The following is a 16,949-nucleotide window of genomic DNA, read 5'->3' as shown; positions in this document are numbered from 1 at the left end:
TTTTTTGGACAGAACGTGGGGACAGAATCATTTCAGAATAAGACTTGAAGTCGAAAAAAGATAATCTAGGAATCTTCCAACATAAATTTTGAAAAATTTAAAAATAGCTTGGAGTGTTTCTAAGAAAAGTTAAAATGCTTTATCTGTTTAAAAAAAACTTTTTTTTATGCAAAATGCTTACAGGGTTGTTATACCTAGTTTCTTTTGCCAAATTTTATTATCATGAATTGAGTATGCATTTTTTTAAGGAATAAAAATACGTAAAATGTGTTACACAGTTTCTCAACTTCGTAAGTTTTTACCAAGTTTACGACACAAGATGTATGAGCACTTGCTATCTCTTCTAAAAGGTTTCGTTATCTTTCTTCGTTTCTTTTTTCTATCTTGAATTTTATCGGTTTGACAAAAGTAGACAATAAGTTGTGTTATCAATGTGGTCACAACATTCCCTAGCAATTAGCATACCTATAAACGTATAGACAAAAGCATAAATCACGCTTTTAAAAAAATGTAAAAATTGCTATCTTTCAACATTCTTTAATTAAATTTATACATGATTGTTAAAATCAATCTATGGGGCTTTATATTTATGTATTTTACATATCAAACAATAAGAATAGGTAGGTAGAATGACACTCATCCTAAAATATGTTTCAAATTATTGCATCGATATAAATAGATAGGTACACGTACTTCTAAGCTCTAATTAATAAATGACACATTTATTACGTTCCTTGACTAAAAATGAATTTTTATCACACCATTCGTTAATAAGGTTTTTGAAAATTCCCAACGATTCCCAATCTTGTGTTTTAATACCACTACCGAACGGAATACCTTTCGCGATCCATCTATTAGAGAAACCACCTTTTGCTAAATTTTTATAGAAATATTGATAATTACCGAAAGCCCAACTCTGTTCCTTATCACCAGCCGGAGTCGCGATTAAACTAATATTAATGGCACCTCCTGTGAGATTCCAGTTTTGACCTACATTTCCGTCTGAAAGTCTGAAATGCATTTCAACCGAGTCGTTTCCTTTCTTCCACGTGAAGTGAACATCTCCGCCAGCAATTCTTTGGTAATCGAGACTGTATTCGTCGGTTTGGAACTTTTCAGTCACATTTTGTTCGGTAGTGAGATTATTCAAGAAGTCTTTGTTGAAGCTTGCAGGTAGTTCAAAACGAGTACTGTCCGAAGAGTTTACGGCGGGGGTTGCTGTAGTTGTACTTTCATCTGTATGGAAAAAATTCAGACGTATTAATTTATCGCAATAGTATACCTATTTAAAGAGGAATTATTTGCTTTGAGTCTTGGTAAAACTCAAAACTCTGCAGTGTGGATAACTAAATGTATTTCAAAAGATAGGATGATTCCATTTAAATAGCTCTCTGCTCCGTTGCTCTATTGTTTTTGATCTCAAAGTTCTAAATATGTAGGTATATTAGCAACATAGATGACATTATTCAAAAATTTGTCTGTAAAAAATATCATATCTTACCTGTATCCTCAGCATACACGATGAAGCACCACGAAATTATCATCAAGCCAATCACACCTGTTTAAAAATTCACGAAAATTAATGCAAATATTACAATGAGAAAAATATAATCGAACATGGGAATGAGTTAATATAATTTTTTTTTCAAATTTTAGAGGTAGGTACTCACCGAAAATTTTCATTTTGAAGATTCAAGTTAAACACGCAAATATCCAAGCAACAGAACGATGAACAGATATTAAATGAGATTCAGTAAATAATAATTCTTTACAACCTTTGCATTAATTAGACGTTTATTTAATGAAGTTACCTAATTAAGTATTTTAGGACCCACCATACCAATCTAAGTACTTACCTACGTAAAATGCAGAAATACAGTAAAATGGATACCCTTTATTTGCACCTTTGATAAGAATTATCACGAATAAAATTTTATGTACCTACCTTCCTAAATAATCTAATACTGAATTGTAATCAACGCGAGCTTGTTGATGGTTCACTTCATTGCAAAATGATAAAAATGTCAAAGAACCATCACGGATGTTTTTTCACCAAACGCAAGATGCATGTTACTCGTATGTGCGTTGATTAGATTTTACTAATTGGTGAAAAAAAAACGTATCTAACGATTTTTGATTAGGTACCTCATACTAAGTTCAAATCACTGAGTTTTTTCCGCCAAAAGGGTCAATGGATTTTTAAAATTTTCTATATGCGAATGGACATTTGATGAAAAATGTGATGAATTGCGCAAATCACAGTTCTTCAAGTGTACTTATTTAAATTTTGAGGGGGAGATATGAGGGCTCAAAGTTTTGAGGAAAATAGAGTTCATCCTCTTTAATTACAACTTGTAAAAAGTTACATTTTTTCTCAGTTTTTAGGTCGACAGAAGAGCTTTTGGGGATGTGATGAAAATCAGTGTAGCCGTTTTTTTAATCGTCCCAATTTACCTACCTAACTAAAACGTTGAATGATATTTCGCCATGTCCATCACGTGATGATTGTTAACTTTTGATTTGACGAATGTAGCCCTAAGTAGGAAACAAACACTACACTTCGAGGTAATAATTTGATCATTTTTCTAAGATAATTTTCATACGTTTATTTTGAAATATTTTTGCGACTGGGGAAAATTTTTGTTGTAGTTACGAGAGAACTGCTCGGTTCATTAACAGTTCAACTCTCCTATTGAAACATTTATAGGATCCTATCAGTTTATTTTTGAATTTTTGGCAACTTTTTGAAATTTGAAAAAATTAAAAAAAACTGTTATTAGGATGTGTTTTTTAAACTTATTCATGATATATATATATTCTGGAGCAAAGTAACCCCCCGATATGAATAATTCCTTCAATTCAACTCCCATCCCATCAACTACTACTAATTTTAGGCCATCCTGGAGCTTCCGGCGAGTTTTCAAATTTCTCTAGAAATGCTAAATGACTCTGGAAGGGCTAAAAATGAACTTCATTGAGACTCGTCGTAACTTTAATAGATATTTATTGGATATAATCTCTTGACCATTTGAGGTATAGTTACCGCAAAATTCCAGGAGGTCGAGAGTAAATTTTTGACTAATTTTTAATTTTCTAGAAAATGTAAAAAAATCAAATTTTTGAGAAGGTATAAAGAAATGTAAAATTGTTCCAAGAAGGGCCAAAAATGAACTTTATGACTTTGGTCGATGCTTATTTGACATACCCTTTTGACCTACATTAGGTGATTAGTGCTTACTGTAAAATACCTGCTATAGGAGACTCGGCCGTTCAAAAGTGACTTTTCGATCAATTTGTTAATTCCAGAAAAAAAGAAGAAAATCAAATTTTCAAAAAAGATATTTAACGAGTGATTTTTTGGGCAATATAATCGGTTGTGCCTACACGATCATGAGACTCGAAAACAATTTCAATTTCTCCTTTTTGAAGCCACCAACGAGTTTTCAGAAATTTCAAATCTCTCACTGTCAGGAAGGGCCAAAAAAGGCCCAAAAAATAAATTTCATGGGCTTCATTATAGGTACCTAATATATTTTTTTATACTGATATAAAAAATTTTCAAAGTTCAAATTTCATCCAATTCACATGAAAAAAAACACAAATTTACTTATTACCTACCTAAAAATTCAATAAAATATATTTCGAAAAATTCCATAAAAGTAGTTATGAAATGAAATTCAGTGTCTCGGTAGAACACTATACCTATCTGAATTGTAACAATTTTTTCTTTCTTCTTTAAGTAAGAAGGTACGTGTTTATGAAAGACAAATTTTTCATCCCCTCCCCCCAGAAAAAAATCATTCACGGAAAAATACATTCGAACGATAAAAATGGATTAAGAAAATTTGAAAACTGATCAAAGAGGACACCGAACTTGTTGGGAAATTCAAATTTATTGCAGCACTCTCTTTCACTTCTACGGTTCAAACCGTCAATAAGAGAGGGGACAGGGTGGTATGTTTATGTTACCTAGTACGTTCTTTGTTGTTGGTATTTCTTTGATTTAAACAAACACTAAATTACATTGATTTAACTCGTTTTTTAATAATGAATTGTTTTTGAAAACCAGAAATAAGTACGAGAGTTTTTCTGCAGGCTCCAAAAAGACTTTATAGATTACCATTGATGGATCCAGGAGGTCAGAAATGGAATAACTAAAAACAAAAACTAAAATTATTCTTATTTTTAAAAATATTTTAATACAGGTACCTACTTAATCAAATTATGATTTTTTTTTCGCTGAACAAATAAGCTGAATTTGAATTTTTTAAAGCTTTCAGTTGAAATTGAAAAATTAAATTCAGCATTAATTTGAGATTTTACCTATATATGTACATACCTATATGATTTTTTTTGCCATGGTTCAAACAATTTTTTGTTGGTTAGGGTACTTCACTCACAAAGACCTGCAGCATTTCATGAATCATGAATCAGCATCTAGGGGGGGGGGGGATTACCTATATTTAAAAGAGCGAGGATCACTTAATCATTAGATATTCAAAAATTCAGAATTCAATTAAAAAATTGTTTTTTTTCTACGTTGTTCCAATAATGACCCTAAAAAATTCGAAAAATGCTATTCTATTTGAAATAACGTTACATATGTTAGGTGTTTACGTATGGATTGATATATCCAATTAAAATTAAAATCGCATTGAGACCCGAATTAATTCCTTCAGTCGAAATAGAAGTCAATCCCTGTATTTTTCCAATAAATTGTGCAAAGCAAAGGTGAATAATTTGTTTGAATGAAATGAATCGAGTGAATAAGCCAAAAATTGAGCCAAATTCACCTGGAAATAAATTTTTACTTTTTGAAAGTTTAGCTTAAATTCATATGTATTACCTACTCAGGCATTAATTTACAAAATTATACCTATAATAATTTTTAAAAAACAACAGAAATATGTACTTAGGTGTATCTAACTTGAGGTAAATAAAATCAGAATTGAATCAATATTTTTTAAAAATTGTGCTGGTAAGTGGTGTATTCGAATGAACCAACTTTGAAAAAGATTAGCCTAAATAGAAAAAGTACCTAGTCATCAAAAAATAGGTATCATTTCTGAGCAAAAAATACCTCAAAATTGCAACAAACATTCGAGCTATGGCATCATACACATTTTTTTGAAAAACGAAAAGATTTCGCTCATCTATAGCAGGTTCTCAAACATACACATATACAAGGTCTAGAAACCTAAAAGGTATGAATCACTCAGGTACTCATTCATTAGTCAATATGTCAAGTAAAAAATATCCCTTTTGTTCGCAAGAATGGATATACTTACATACCTGTATTTTAACCGGACCACGGCTATGGAAAATTACACTAGAAAATATGCAGATCCAATCACATTCTCGCATTTCATCCTATACGCTTCAACTAACAAAGTAAGTAAGCAAAAAAACACGTAGGCAGGTACCTAATCTACTCAAATCCATAGCTAGGTAGCTAAAAATACCAAAAAAAACTTTCCATTAATTGCCCAATATTGCACCTATAATCCATCTTCTTGCAGTACCTATCTACCCACATTCAAAAAAAAACTTCATTCCATAAATCGATTAAAAACAACCGTATAGGTACTTCAACGTGTGAAATCTCCAGGGAAATAATTTACACTTTCCAAATACAGTACACAAAAACCTACATCGCACATCCATTGTATAAAAATACCTACTATAGATACCCCGTTTACCTCTGCTCTTAAATACAAGCCTCAATTCAAAAAAAAAAAGTGAAAAAAAACCTTCAAATGCTACGTACGAGTATGTGTGAAGAAAAAAACCACCGAAAAACGGTAAAAATTCGTTTTCGTTCATGAAAATGTACCGGAAATTGGTAAAAAATTTTTCATTCAGCCGAAATGATTAATACGTAGTGGGAGACCAATGATGACTTTTCTCGAAGCCACCTAATGCGATGATTGACTTGGAAGAAGGGAAAGGGATAAATAAGGTTTTGTTGTTGGACAGTCGCTGGTTTTAAGGTCTTATATATCGAATATAGGTACATTGTGCGGCATCGCGATACAACAGAGATTTTTTTATACTTAGCTCGAACTTCAACAGGTTTAAACCGCACTGTACTGCAGACTTATTTGTAAATGCGAGTCGATTTTTATGCATCTGTTATCGCGAATTTAAATTCCTAATTTACCGGTGTTGTTTGTTCGGTGTAAATTGTTTATGTGCCATTTTTCATATGGGTTTATCTGTAGGTGAGTCTCATTTTTCATTTTTATTTTTAAATGTATCAGCTATGTTTCTTTTCTCGCTCCTGCTTATTGCTGGAGAATTTATTCGAGGGCCTTTGAGGTCAATTCGTCTTGTCAGCATTTTGTGTTACCTACGGAGAGCTCGTAAAATTTGGAAGAATTTTTAAAAATGGTGTTTAGTTGGTATTTTTTGATTTTTTTTTTTTTTGAAAATTATTGTATTAAAATTATCGATGACTTTTAAGTGGTAAGAAAATTTTTCTAAAATTTTAAAACGTTACAGGAATATTTGAATTGAGAAAAGAAATTGATTTATTTTTTGAGTATTTCTTAACTTTACATAGAGTTTGCAAAAATAGATAATTATCAATTTTTTTAGGAATTCTCGATTGTATTGCAAACATGCTGGAACTCGTTAATAGAAATTAACGCAAAATCTTCTCGAAAAAATCTTTATAATTCGATTTTTTAAAAAAGTGAATAACCAAACTGACGACGAAGAAAGCTATTAAAAAATAATTAGTCATCGAACAAAAAGCCACCAACACAATCATCGTGGCTATACCTTTTGAGTAATTTCCACTCCAGTTTCAAAAAGGTCTGTCTATAATTACCAAAAGTATTTAATATGATTTTCCGAGTAAAAATCTCGGTACAAAGTCTACATTTGGATTCTCGAAATTAGAAAAATGATCGTTGGTAACGATTTCTTGGGAATACACAAAAGAGTTTACCTATCTGCATTTCTGCTCTCAAGTACCATTCGACATTTTAAAAATTAATTTAGCATAACGAGAAAAAGTAAACTAGGAAATTGGTTGTTTATCGAAAACAACCCTTGTTCGACACAACTCGTCTGATCTCAAGTGTTCATTTTCTCTTTTTTTCAGTTGACCATAAAACGACAACACGAATTAACAATCGCAGAAGATCGTTCTTCTGAAAATGGCTTTCTAATTATACAGACTGGCTTAAAGGAGACAGAATAAAAGTACCCTAAGGACTTGATAAAATATACAAAAAATACCACTTCGTAGCTCCAGCTCGTCAGTTTCAGTTTCGTATATTCTTAATCGCAGTGCGGGTGTTTATTTTATCTTTTTGGAAACTGTTCGCGTTTAGTGCGTTTTAATTTTTCGTTTTTTTTTGGTTTTTTGTTTCTTACTTGACGAATAATTCGAGAGTGTTTTTTTTTTCATACGTGTGTATAAATTTTCTCGAAGCAATTACTGGCTCTACGAAAAATCAACGGTAATGCGGACCATTCAGCAATTCAACTGTGATGAATCTAACGAAAAGTGAGTTTGGCTTCAGGCAAAATTTGATTTTCCGTTTGTTGATTGTGGCACTGGCTATGGAAGCGATAACGTGCTGCGGACCGGGCAGAAGTGGCGGAAGACAACGGATACAGAAAAAGCTCAAGCCTTTGGTGTTCAAACAACACGTGCCGAATTTCGCCGAGAAAACTTTGGGCGCTAGTGGACCCCAGGAGGGGAAAATTACCAGGAGTGATCCGAGGTTCAAGCATTTGGTACCCAATTACAATTCCGATATTATTTTTAAAGATGAAGAAGGCACCGGAGAGGATAGATTGATGACGCAGGTAAGAGTCAGATGACATTTTTGCGTATAAAAATTGATGTTGATATATATGCATGAAATTGGTGGATGTACTTTTGTATATTTTGAGATCTGTTAGTACCTATAAAATATACCTAGTAAGTTGAGGAATGAAGCAAAAATTTCTCGTTTTCAAATTGGGGCAAAATCTTGTGAAATGGTTACGTACTCGTACTTACGAAACTTCGATTAATTATTTTAGATTGGTGCAGTGATGATATAGTTAAAATGAAAATTAAATAAAAATCCATAAAAATCCAAAAGAATTACTTCAATTTTTCCTCAAAAAATTTCTAATTTCAATGAACTAGGGTGTGTTTGTATGAAAGTGTGTTTTCAAAAATAGATTTTTTAGTTGCTTTATTTTATTTCATTATTTTGCTATTTCAACAAATTCTTATAAGTCGAACAATATTTTTTTTGAATGATAAATTTTCAATTTTAGTTACCTACAAAAATTATTATTTTTTTCAAAATTTTTTAACACAATTAGAAATTTTTCTTTTTTATTGCAAACGAATTTTTTTTGTTGAAAAATCAACGATTTGAAAAATGTGAAAATTAAATTAGCTCATCGAATTTTCACTTTTTTGCTAAAATATATTAGATTGCATCAGAATTTCATCATTTTTACGTTCTTGCACAGAATTTTTGCATTCGTAGGTATTTCCAGAGACAGATATCTTGATTTAATTTTAAAACTAAATTTTGAAATTTTGAAAAATTCAGTTACTTTAGACAAGTAACTGAAAAATCAAAAACTCGAGGGACAACATCTATAAGGATAGACCATGTATTTTGTAAATTGTAAGTGAATTATGCCAGGATTAAAAAAAAAAATTCGTGATGATATTTTATTTTCTGGAATAAATTTCTTAAATCTGCATGGTTATTGAAATTTTTAGAATCAATTTTTAGAAGTTTTTTGGTTCAGTTTTTGTGAATTTTGAGAATTAACGAAGCACTTCAACGTGTATTATATATTTTTCCCCGCTACTCGTTGTCCCCTCCACTCAAACAATCGAACATCAATCAATCATACGATGCAATTGAAACATTTTTTTTGCCACACGTATGAAAACGTGAAGAAACTCTTCCCCTCCGCAGCAGTGAGACTTCAATAAATAACTTTGAAAAATGTTTCATTAAATATGCTAAAGAAAAATTAGGCAATTTTTGAAATAAATAATACATGGGAAGAAAGAGCGAAATTCAAATTTAGCCTCAAACTTGCCTTCTTTACTTTTTCATTAAGTTGAGCAAAAAATAAATGTTTTTGGTATGAAATTTGACAAGCTTAATTTGAAAGTATCTTTGAAACATTTAAATTTAGAGTATTATTTATTGTACTTTTTGATGAAAATGAAATGCTGTGAATGTGAAAATAAAAAAATGCACTACAACAATTTTTCAAGTACCTATCTGCCTGTAAACTTAATTTTTTTGGATCATTTCCTCAAGCTGCCGAGTTAATCGAGCAATAAAAATTTTCTTGTTGAAAAAAAAACACGCACACAATCCTGAAGGTAGGGTTGACCAAGGGTTAAAAACTTTCTACGGCGAACCGATTTCGTATTCAAAGGTATTCATAGTCTATACGTACGTATAGAAAGCCTGGTCCCTGATTGACGTTTGAATAACAATATTGACAATGACTTCAATTTTCACCAACTACTGAGAAAGCCATACCTACCCTTGAGAGTTTTTTTTCACTCTATTGTTTTCTCGACCATTATTTAAGGATAACAATTTAAACGGTAGGAAGGTAGTCATAGTCAATCCCTTCGTCTTTTTAAAAGTCGTTCCTCATTCGCTAAAAGAAGTCGACCTTTCATAAATATTTTATCTCGTATGCAATCTTATCAACCGTACCGTTAGACTTGTTGACGTGGATTTTTAAAGAAGTCATACAAGGGTGAAACCCCCCGTCAGGAAAGAAAGTGAATGAAAGTAACTCGGATACGAGTATTTACAGGTATTTTGAATAAATATTAGGAGACGAAAAAACATTTCGAGATGGGAAATTGGGAATAGACGTTCTGCGTTGTAGCTTTCCCGTTTGTTTTGTGGTTGTTGTTGTTTTTTTTTCTTTATTCCTATGTGGGTTGAGTTGAAATAGTGGTATCTTCTCTTCTTTCTTGTCCATGTTGATTGCTTGCTCTAGAAATTATTAGAGGGTTATTTTTATTTAAAAATGGCGCCTACTTTTCAGTGACAATTTTTGAAAAATTCTAGCAGCAAATTTTTTAGATTACTTCGAAGGTAGTTAGAGGTACCTAATTACTCGAACATAGGTAGTTTGATTTCAATGAAAATCGACTGGATCGAAAAACTAGTAACCGCAAAATTTCAGATGGTTAAGTTCGTCATTCGATTTTTTTGGAGAATTTTTGAGAGTTCAAAAAATTCAAAAAAGTTGTCTTTACAGCGCATTTTCAACTTTTTCATAATTTTTTTTTACAAACGAACAAGACCAAGTTCAAATAATAAGTTGAAAATTTGCTTAAGACTCCAAAATGCTCTCGAACTGTTTTTATTTTTTTTAACGTTTCTGAATCGGATTTGGATGCCCGTTCAAACCATGAAATCAGTTTTGAGTCAAGTTTCATAGCAGTGAAATAAGAAGCCTCCAATTCCAAAGTATAGTAGGTAGATAGGTACTTTAAGGAATTCCAAAACAATGATACCTACAGTTTTTATGCCAGATAAAGCCCGACAGTAAAGTAATGAATGAACAACTGAGAGTGTGTAATGAGACACGCAATATATACGTCCATATAATTTTATACAGGACGGAACATGGCTTTTCAGGGGGGGGGGGGTGAATAGAATTGTCAAAAAAAAGTAATCTAAGAATGAATGTAGTTAGAATGAAATTGAACAAAATTTAGTAGGTAAGAGTGTTGAATCATAAAAAGAAGTTTTCCTCGCGTCAACAAGTGAAATTTATTCCAATGGGTCAAAAAAGGAAAAGAGGATGTCTATCAAAGGCCAAGAAAATGTTATCTTTATAAGGTAGGTACCTACTACCTACAGCGAAAGCCGCTTATTATTATAACAACGGTGAATGTTATCAATCGCTTAACGTTATCAAAATTGTTCAGTTCCAACCTTTTATAGCCTATCTAATTACAACACATAGAAATTCCATCGGTTACTGTGATTGGAGCATCGGATAATGTTATCATTTTTAACTGATTTTAATGGGGTTCTTCGTGATTTTATGTAATTTTGAAATGTTTCCAACACTTTTTCCCCCTGTTTTTGCCTAATTTTTCTGAAATTTCATAAGTTTTCTCTGATTGACATAATTTTTAATACTTTTTTCATAATTTTTTGAAGTTTTAACCTATTTTCAACACTTTTTCTAGCAATTTTTACTAAATTTTAGTTCAATGACTGTTAACACATTTTCTAAGAGGTAGAATAATATGTTCATTGATTACGTCCAAATGAACAAGGTAAAAATTTTTGTCAACAATTTTCTTTTTACGTGACTCATAACATTGAGCGGTTTTCACAATATTTACCTACTTTTTTTTAAAATTTACTTGCGATTTTTATTTTTTTTTTTAATTCAATTTTAATCCTTTTCAAACAATTAATTTTGTAGTTAAAACGTCCATTTTTGACCAAAAATTTTTGTTGTTCATTGCCTTACATTACATGTGGCCAGAGCTGCGAGACCAAAATTATTTTGGAATTGGATTTTGGTTTTGGCTTTGAGAATGAAAATTAAAATTTATTTTTTTCAGGATTGAATTTGTTCTTCTAAATTTTCATTTCGGTTTCGGGATTCATTTTGGGATTGTAAAAATTGTTTTAGTTCCAGGATGAATCGGTTTTGGGATTTTCATTTCAACCAATTTTAAGCCCTATAATTGGCTCATGGACGCTGCAAGGGTCTAAAAAATGGGAGGTTTTGACGCGAAGAATCTGATGGGCAATGGTTTAAATTAGTTTAACGTTTTAAATGCATATTTTGCTTAATTCGTCAAGTAATTTTTATTATAATCTGAATGAATGATGATAAATAATGTAAAATGACCACTTATCAAAATAAAATCGCAGAAAAAACTAAAGACAAAAATTGAAATCCAGAAACCAAAACAATTTTATTTCGGTTCTGGCATTGTTTTAGGTTCAAAATTATATCGGTTCTGGGATTTTTTCAGTTTTGGGATCAAGAAAAATAACGGTTTTAGGATCAGTTTTGGGATTGGATTTGAATCGGGATTTAATTGGTTCCAGTTTCGGGATCATTTCGGACCCACAACTCTGTATGTGGCAGCGCAAAGTAATATCATGTCCTAAATTTTTTTATCCATCGTTTAATAAATTCTTTTGTCCATTATACATTTCTGTTGTCTGATCAACATTTTTTCTGTCGAGAATCAGGAGTAAATTACCTACCATAAACTGGGGTAACATTGAAGGGTGTGGTTTTTCATCACGTTATGCTCCATGGCGGTGGAACTATGAAGTATGGAGCAATTCTGACACTGAGAATGGATAGAGTACACTCTAGCAGTTATTTTTCCTATTTAATCATTTTCAACTAGTGGTTCCAACACCAGTAAAAAAGCAAGTGAAAAAAAGTGGTGTTTTAATTAATTTATTTAACGTGAAAAGCTTGGAGTCTAGAATTTTGAATTTTCAAATAATGAGTCAAGTGACATTACAGATGTGTTGGTACACCTCCCAACTACAAATTAGCGCCTTTATTCATGTGCCAAAGTTCTCCCCTGAGGAGTAAAAAAATAATATTCAAAATGGGGTAACTTTGAAAGCTATAAAAAAGCCATGAAATTTCAGTAAAATTGGCCAAAAATGCATGAAAATGCTTGAAAACTTGTTAAAAATTATGTGAAAACTTGAAAAATAGCTCTAAAATCATTGAAAAATCATGATATTCAGTCACATTGACCAAAATTCATGAAAAACGCCTGAAAACTAGAAAAATGTCAAATTATCATTTTGGAGCACTCTTTATTCATGAATTCAATTGTGAATATTATGGATCATATTGTAGGTGCTTGACGCGTATAAAGTGACCAAGAAGTGAATATTCATGTTTTTGATAATTTTTGACCTTGAGCGAAGCACATTTCAAGGGGCATTCAAAGTTACCCTAAACGCTGGGTAACTTTGAAGGGCACTTCTTTTGCCTCTTGCGCCTGACAGGAACAAAGGTATTAGACATCTTCTGTAAACGCCAAAACGTAGTGCTAACATAGTAGCTTTATCAAAAGCACCACACACATTTCCCCTACCTCCACCATTCATACCTCTAAACATGAAAAATTCTGAAAAATCTATCAATGTTACCCCAGTTTACAGTACCTAATATCTCTGTGGGTGAGATGAACAAAATTGAAACACATGAGATCCAAAATTGCTTTTTTTTGGTCAAATTGACATGGAATGATCCAGTTACTTATCTAAATTTTGCTATCTTAGCCATTTTTAAAAATTCGCCAACATTTATTTTGACAGCTGAATATTTAGTTCTGTGGAGTGGGTGATATGATAAGTGGAGATGAAGAGCTTAATTATCCAGATGTGTCAAGTGTGGATCAAACCATGAAACAAAGCAATGTAGGAAGAAGAAAGAAGACCTAGCCAAGTGTGCTAATTATAATGGTGATCATACAGCCAACTGGAAAGGGTGTCTATAGTATATCAACGATAGGCAAGCAGAAGCACATAACTGTTTTGCAAAACCACAGTAGCCATTTTCTTTTATATGCCTACCAACCAATCCATTGTCTGCTATGAACATCTATGCACTCGTACGTGAGTATATCTAGAAAGTTCACCAACAAGCAACTTGTTCGAATTAAGGAACACAGAAAAAAAATGAAAGAAAAAAAAACCACATCAACGCGAACGGTCAACCCATCCTGAGTTCGGTAAAGCTAAGTTTTTTAAAATCCATTCTTCCTATTCCAACATAGCTATAGGTACCTACTCCGAGAGAGTAGACTTTTTATCGTAAAAAAATACATTAAATAACCTTTTGTATATGCACATTCTCGATTCGAGCATTATTTTATGAAGTATGATGACATTCCAAAGAGTCGATTGTAAATGGTGATATTATGTTTTACGATATAGAAAAAAATATTCAAACATCGGTAGTATCACTGGCTATCTCGATTGCCCCACTAAGTAGGCATCTAAAAGGCAAAAGCAAAATACAGGGGGCTGAGGACTGAAGGCAGAAACGAGATTCGAGCGGCGGTACCCAATAGAATTGCAAAGAGCTTCGTGAGAGAAATATAATGTGTTTGAAAAACAGTGTATTATAGTTTATATAAGAGGAATGCGAGTTAAAATAATAATGTAAACTAAAAAAAGAATAACTTTGAGGGAAAAAAATATAGCTAGGTAGGAAAAAAAAAATACATATATAAAATACTTAATAAATATGAAGAGGGAAAAAACGCTAAGAAAAAAGTAAAATATCCCTCGCTAGAAGAAAATACTAGCTTTATACTTCCAATATTAATTATGTGGAGGTTGTAGAAAGAAAACCGGTTATTACCAGTTTGACACCAATGACCGATTCCTTTCTATATATTTGAAATGTAATGAACGTGCACTTATAATACATAGAAATTGTACACACAAAAAAATTCATATGTACGATTACATCCCATCTTATAGATATAGGTAGTACCTAATGAGTATTTTTTCCTACATTATTGAACTTTCTATAGGTATGGATTCTTTTTATAGTACCTATTTATGGACATTGGATGTTGGATTCTTGTGGAAATATTTCATTTCCAATATAGAGATGGGTAATTCTTCGAAGGGATCAAGAAACCCCCATTCCTTATCATTATTTTTTTCACAAGGTTTATAAGTTGGTATTATTGACGAGACGATAGGATATTAGGATTTTATACGAATTAACCCTCCTGCCACCATGATGAAAGCCGCACCATAGACAATTATACTTGTATATTGGTAAATAAAATATATATTATATAGTAAGTGTAGATATACCACAAACATTATACGACTTATTCATCAATCATCGGCGGAAGAAGTTTTGAAAGAATGAAAAATAAAAAAAAAAGATAATTGCAGACTCGGTTGCTGCCATATTAACGTGACGTCACACCTTTTCTCCACAAAAGAAAATACCGACCATGGTTTGAAACTATCTCTCGGTTGGTATCTTGTTAAGAAAACGGCGTGAACCGCCTACCAAACCCGAAATTAAACGAGAAAGCCAACAGCGTGGAGATGATCGTGCCTATGGAGCGAGATTATACCTCGGCCATATTTTTATAATAATCGAGAATCTACGAATACCGTATTGTCAATAAATTGCTTTTCTACGGCTTTTCACCATCCACATCTACACATACTATACAATGATATGTGTAGCCTGTGCGCCATAAACCTCTATTGGAATCTTCAACTTGTATTATCGAGCTACATAAGCTAACCGAGCAGAATCTCACAGATGAAATGCACAACTATATAGGTATACAGCGCAGCGCCTCTATCCCATAGATATGGTTTTATCGGCTGTATTCTTATAAAAATGACCGCTCGATCTGCGATCCTCCTGTTGTCACGTAATATTGGCCTAATATTTGCATTACGAGATCTATTGTTATAGACCAGCACAAAAACCAAACAACGATCAACCAGATTCGATGAGAATGATTTTTTATGGTAGGTAACTATTGAAACATTGAATAAGATGAAGAGTGTGAGAGAGAGAAGCTCTTGTTGAGATCAGATGAGATGTTCGACGTTGTGTATTGTTATATGCAGTGATGTGCTATAGGCGCCTATCGTAAGAGAAATCCCTTTTCTTCATACAGTACCTATAAATATTATCAACTTGATATAAACTTTCATGTTTAGGTCATGGTCGAGACAATTACCACGCAGCAGACCGCGTCTAGTCGGATGTTTACACAACATACTGACTAGGTAAATTTAAGCATCCTTAAGTACTTGACATTGTCGATAATTTTGAAAGAAAAAATGCCCAGCTATAAGAAATTTCTCAGCTGTGAAAGTATACATAAGACTTGTATGTTTACCTGGTGTATTTTTCCTCTTGTGAATATCGCTTATATGTACTACGAGTATTTAATTTTGCACTTATTTGGTAATGAGTTGGTGTTAAGTTGATATTGTTTTACGAGTGTTCGCGGCTTTTGTTTGAGATTTATGGTACGTAGATATCCATCCACGTCTAAACCCATATGTACACTTATAGGAGACCTAGGCATGTAGGTACTGCAGGGTCCACGGGCTCTTCATTAGAGTACTTAACACGCGTGTAAAAATTATGTAAAGAATTGACGATTATTAGGAATATTTCAAGTGCGAAGAGTCAACAATGTAGCCGCCTGCGCCTACACATCTATGCGTCTGCTTTTGTACTTATTTAGGTATTCGTTTTCTCTCGGTTTCTTCCACGAATAAGTATAAGTGATGGTAACCGGGTGATTTATGGTTGGAAATTAATAGATAGATATATTTGACCGCATATGCAGTAATTATGGTAATTGTTTACCTTTTGTTTGAGAGAGGTTCCCTCTACCTCGTGAAAAGCAAAGGCAATGATTGAATACTTATGGATATGTAATTGAATTCCTGAGCAGGAGACTACTGATAAATGTTGTGGCAAATGAGGGACCGACTAGTGAGTTTCCCGAGACTTCTTTTCTATATGTTGAAAGCTACAAGAGATACGTCTTATGAGCTTATAGGGAAATTTTCACATTTCTACGAGGTGTATGATTTTTCTTTCTTTCTCGAAAAAATTAAGACTAGCACAAAATAAGTTGGGCTAAAAGTTTTAAAATTTTAGATTTTATTTGAAATGGGTGTTTTGTCGAGAAATCTATTCGTTTTTTTGTGTGTTTTGATACTATGCATTTATGCAATAGGCTCATTACAATAATGCTTAGGCATTCGCTTGAAAAATTTAGTAAAATTTTCAGAAAATTAAAATTTGATGAAATTTTTTTTTAAAACTGGAGAAAATCTGAATGTTTTATTGATAAATTATTAAACTAGATATGCTTACTTACTTAATAAAAAATCTGCTTTTTTCAGTTTTCACTCTTTTTT

The 16,949-nt window shown here is 32.3% G+C and overlaps 2 protein-coding genes across 2 annotated transcripts in view; one reads left to right on the top strand and one right to left on the bottom strand.

Annotated features, from left to right (window-relative positions):
- Positions 1-521: 521 nt before the first annotated feature.
- Positions 522-1,850, bottom strand: LOC135844233 (uncharacterized). Its single transcript, XM_065362380.1, has 3 exons — positions 1,671-1,850; positions 1,502-1,558; positions 522-1,236 (listed from the first exon to the last, which is right to left on the bottom strand). The coding sequence occupies exons 1-3, from the start codon at positions 1,681-1,683 to the stop codon at positions 707-709; spliced, it is 600 nt and encodes a 199-aa protein (XP_065218452.1). The 5' UTR covers positions 1,684-1,850; the 3' UTR covers positions 522-706.
- A 4,141-nt stretch (positions 1,851-5,991) lies between these two features.
- LOC135845187 (uncharacterized) overlaps positions 5,992-16,949 on the top strand; it is a 69,418-nt gene continuing 58,460 nt past the window's right edge. The window contains exons 1-2 of the mRNA XM_065363653.1: positions 5,992-6,221; positions 7,109-7,821. Coding sequence (XP_065219725.1) covers positions 7,501-7,821 — 321 coding nt within the window. The 5' untranslated portion in view covers positions 5,992-6,221; positions 7,109-7,500. The remainder of the gene's footprint in view (positions 6,222-7,108; positions 7,822-16,949) is intronic.

The sequence above is a fragment of the Planococcus citri genome, chromosome 4, assembly GCF_950023065.1.
Source record: "Planococcus citri chromosome 4, ihPlaCitr1.1, whole genome shotgun sequence".
NCBI classification, from domain to species: domain Eukaryota; kingdom Metazoa; phylum Arthropoda; class Insecta; order Hemiptera; family Pseudococcidae; genus Planococcus; species Planococcus citri.
This window is presented reverse-complemented; position numbering and strand designations above follow the sequence as displayed.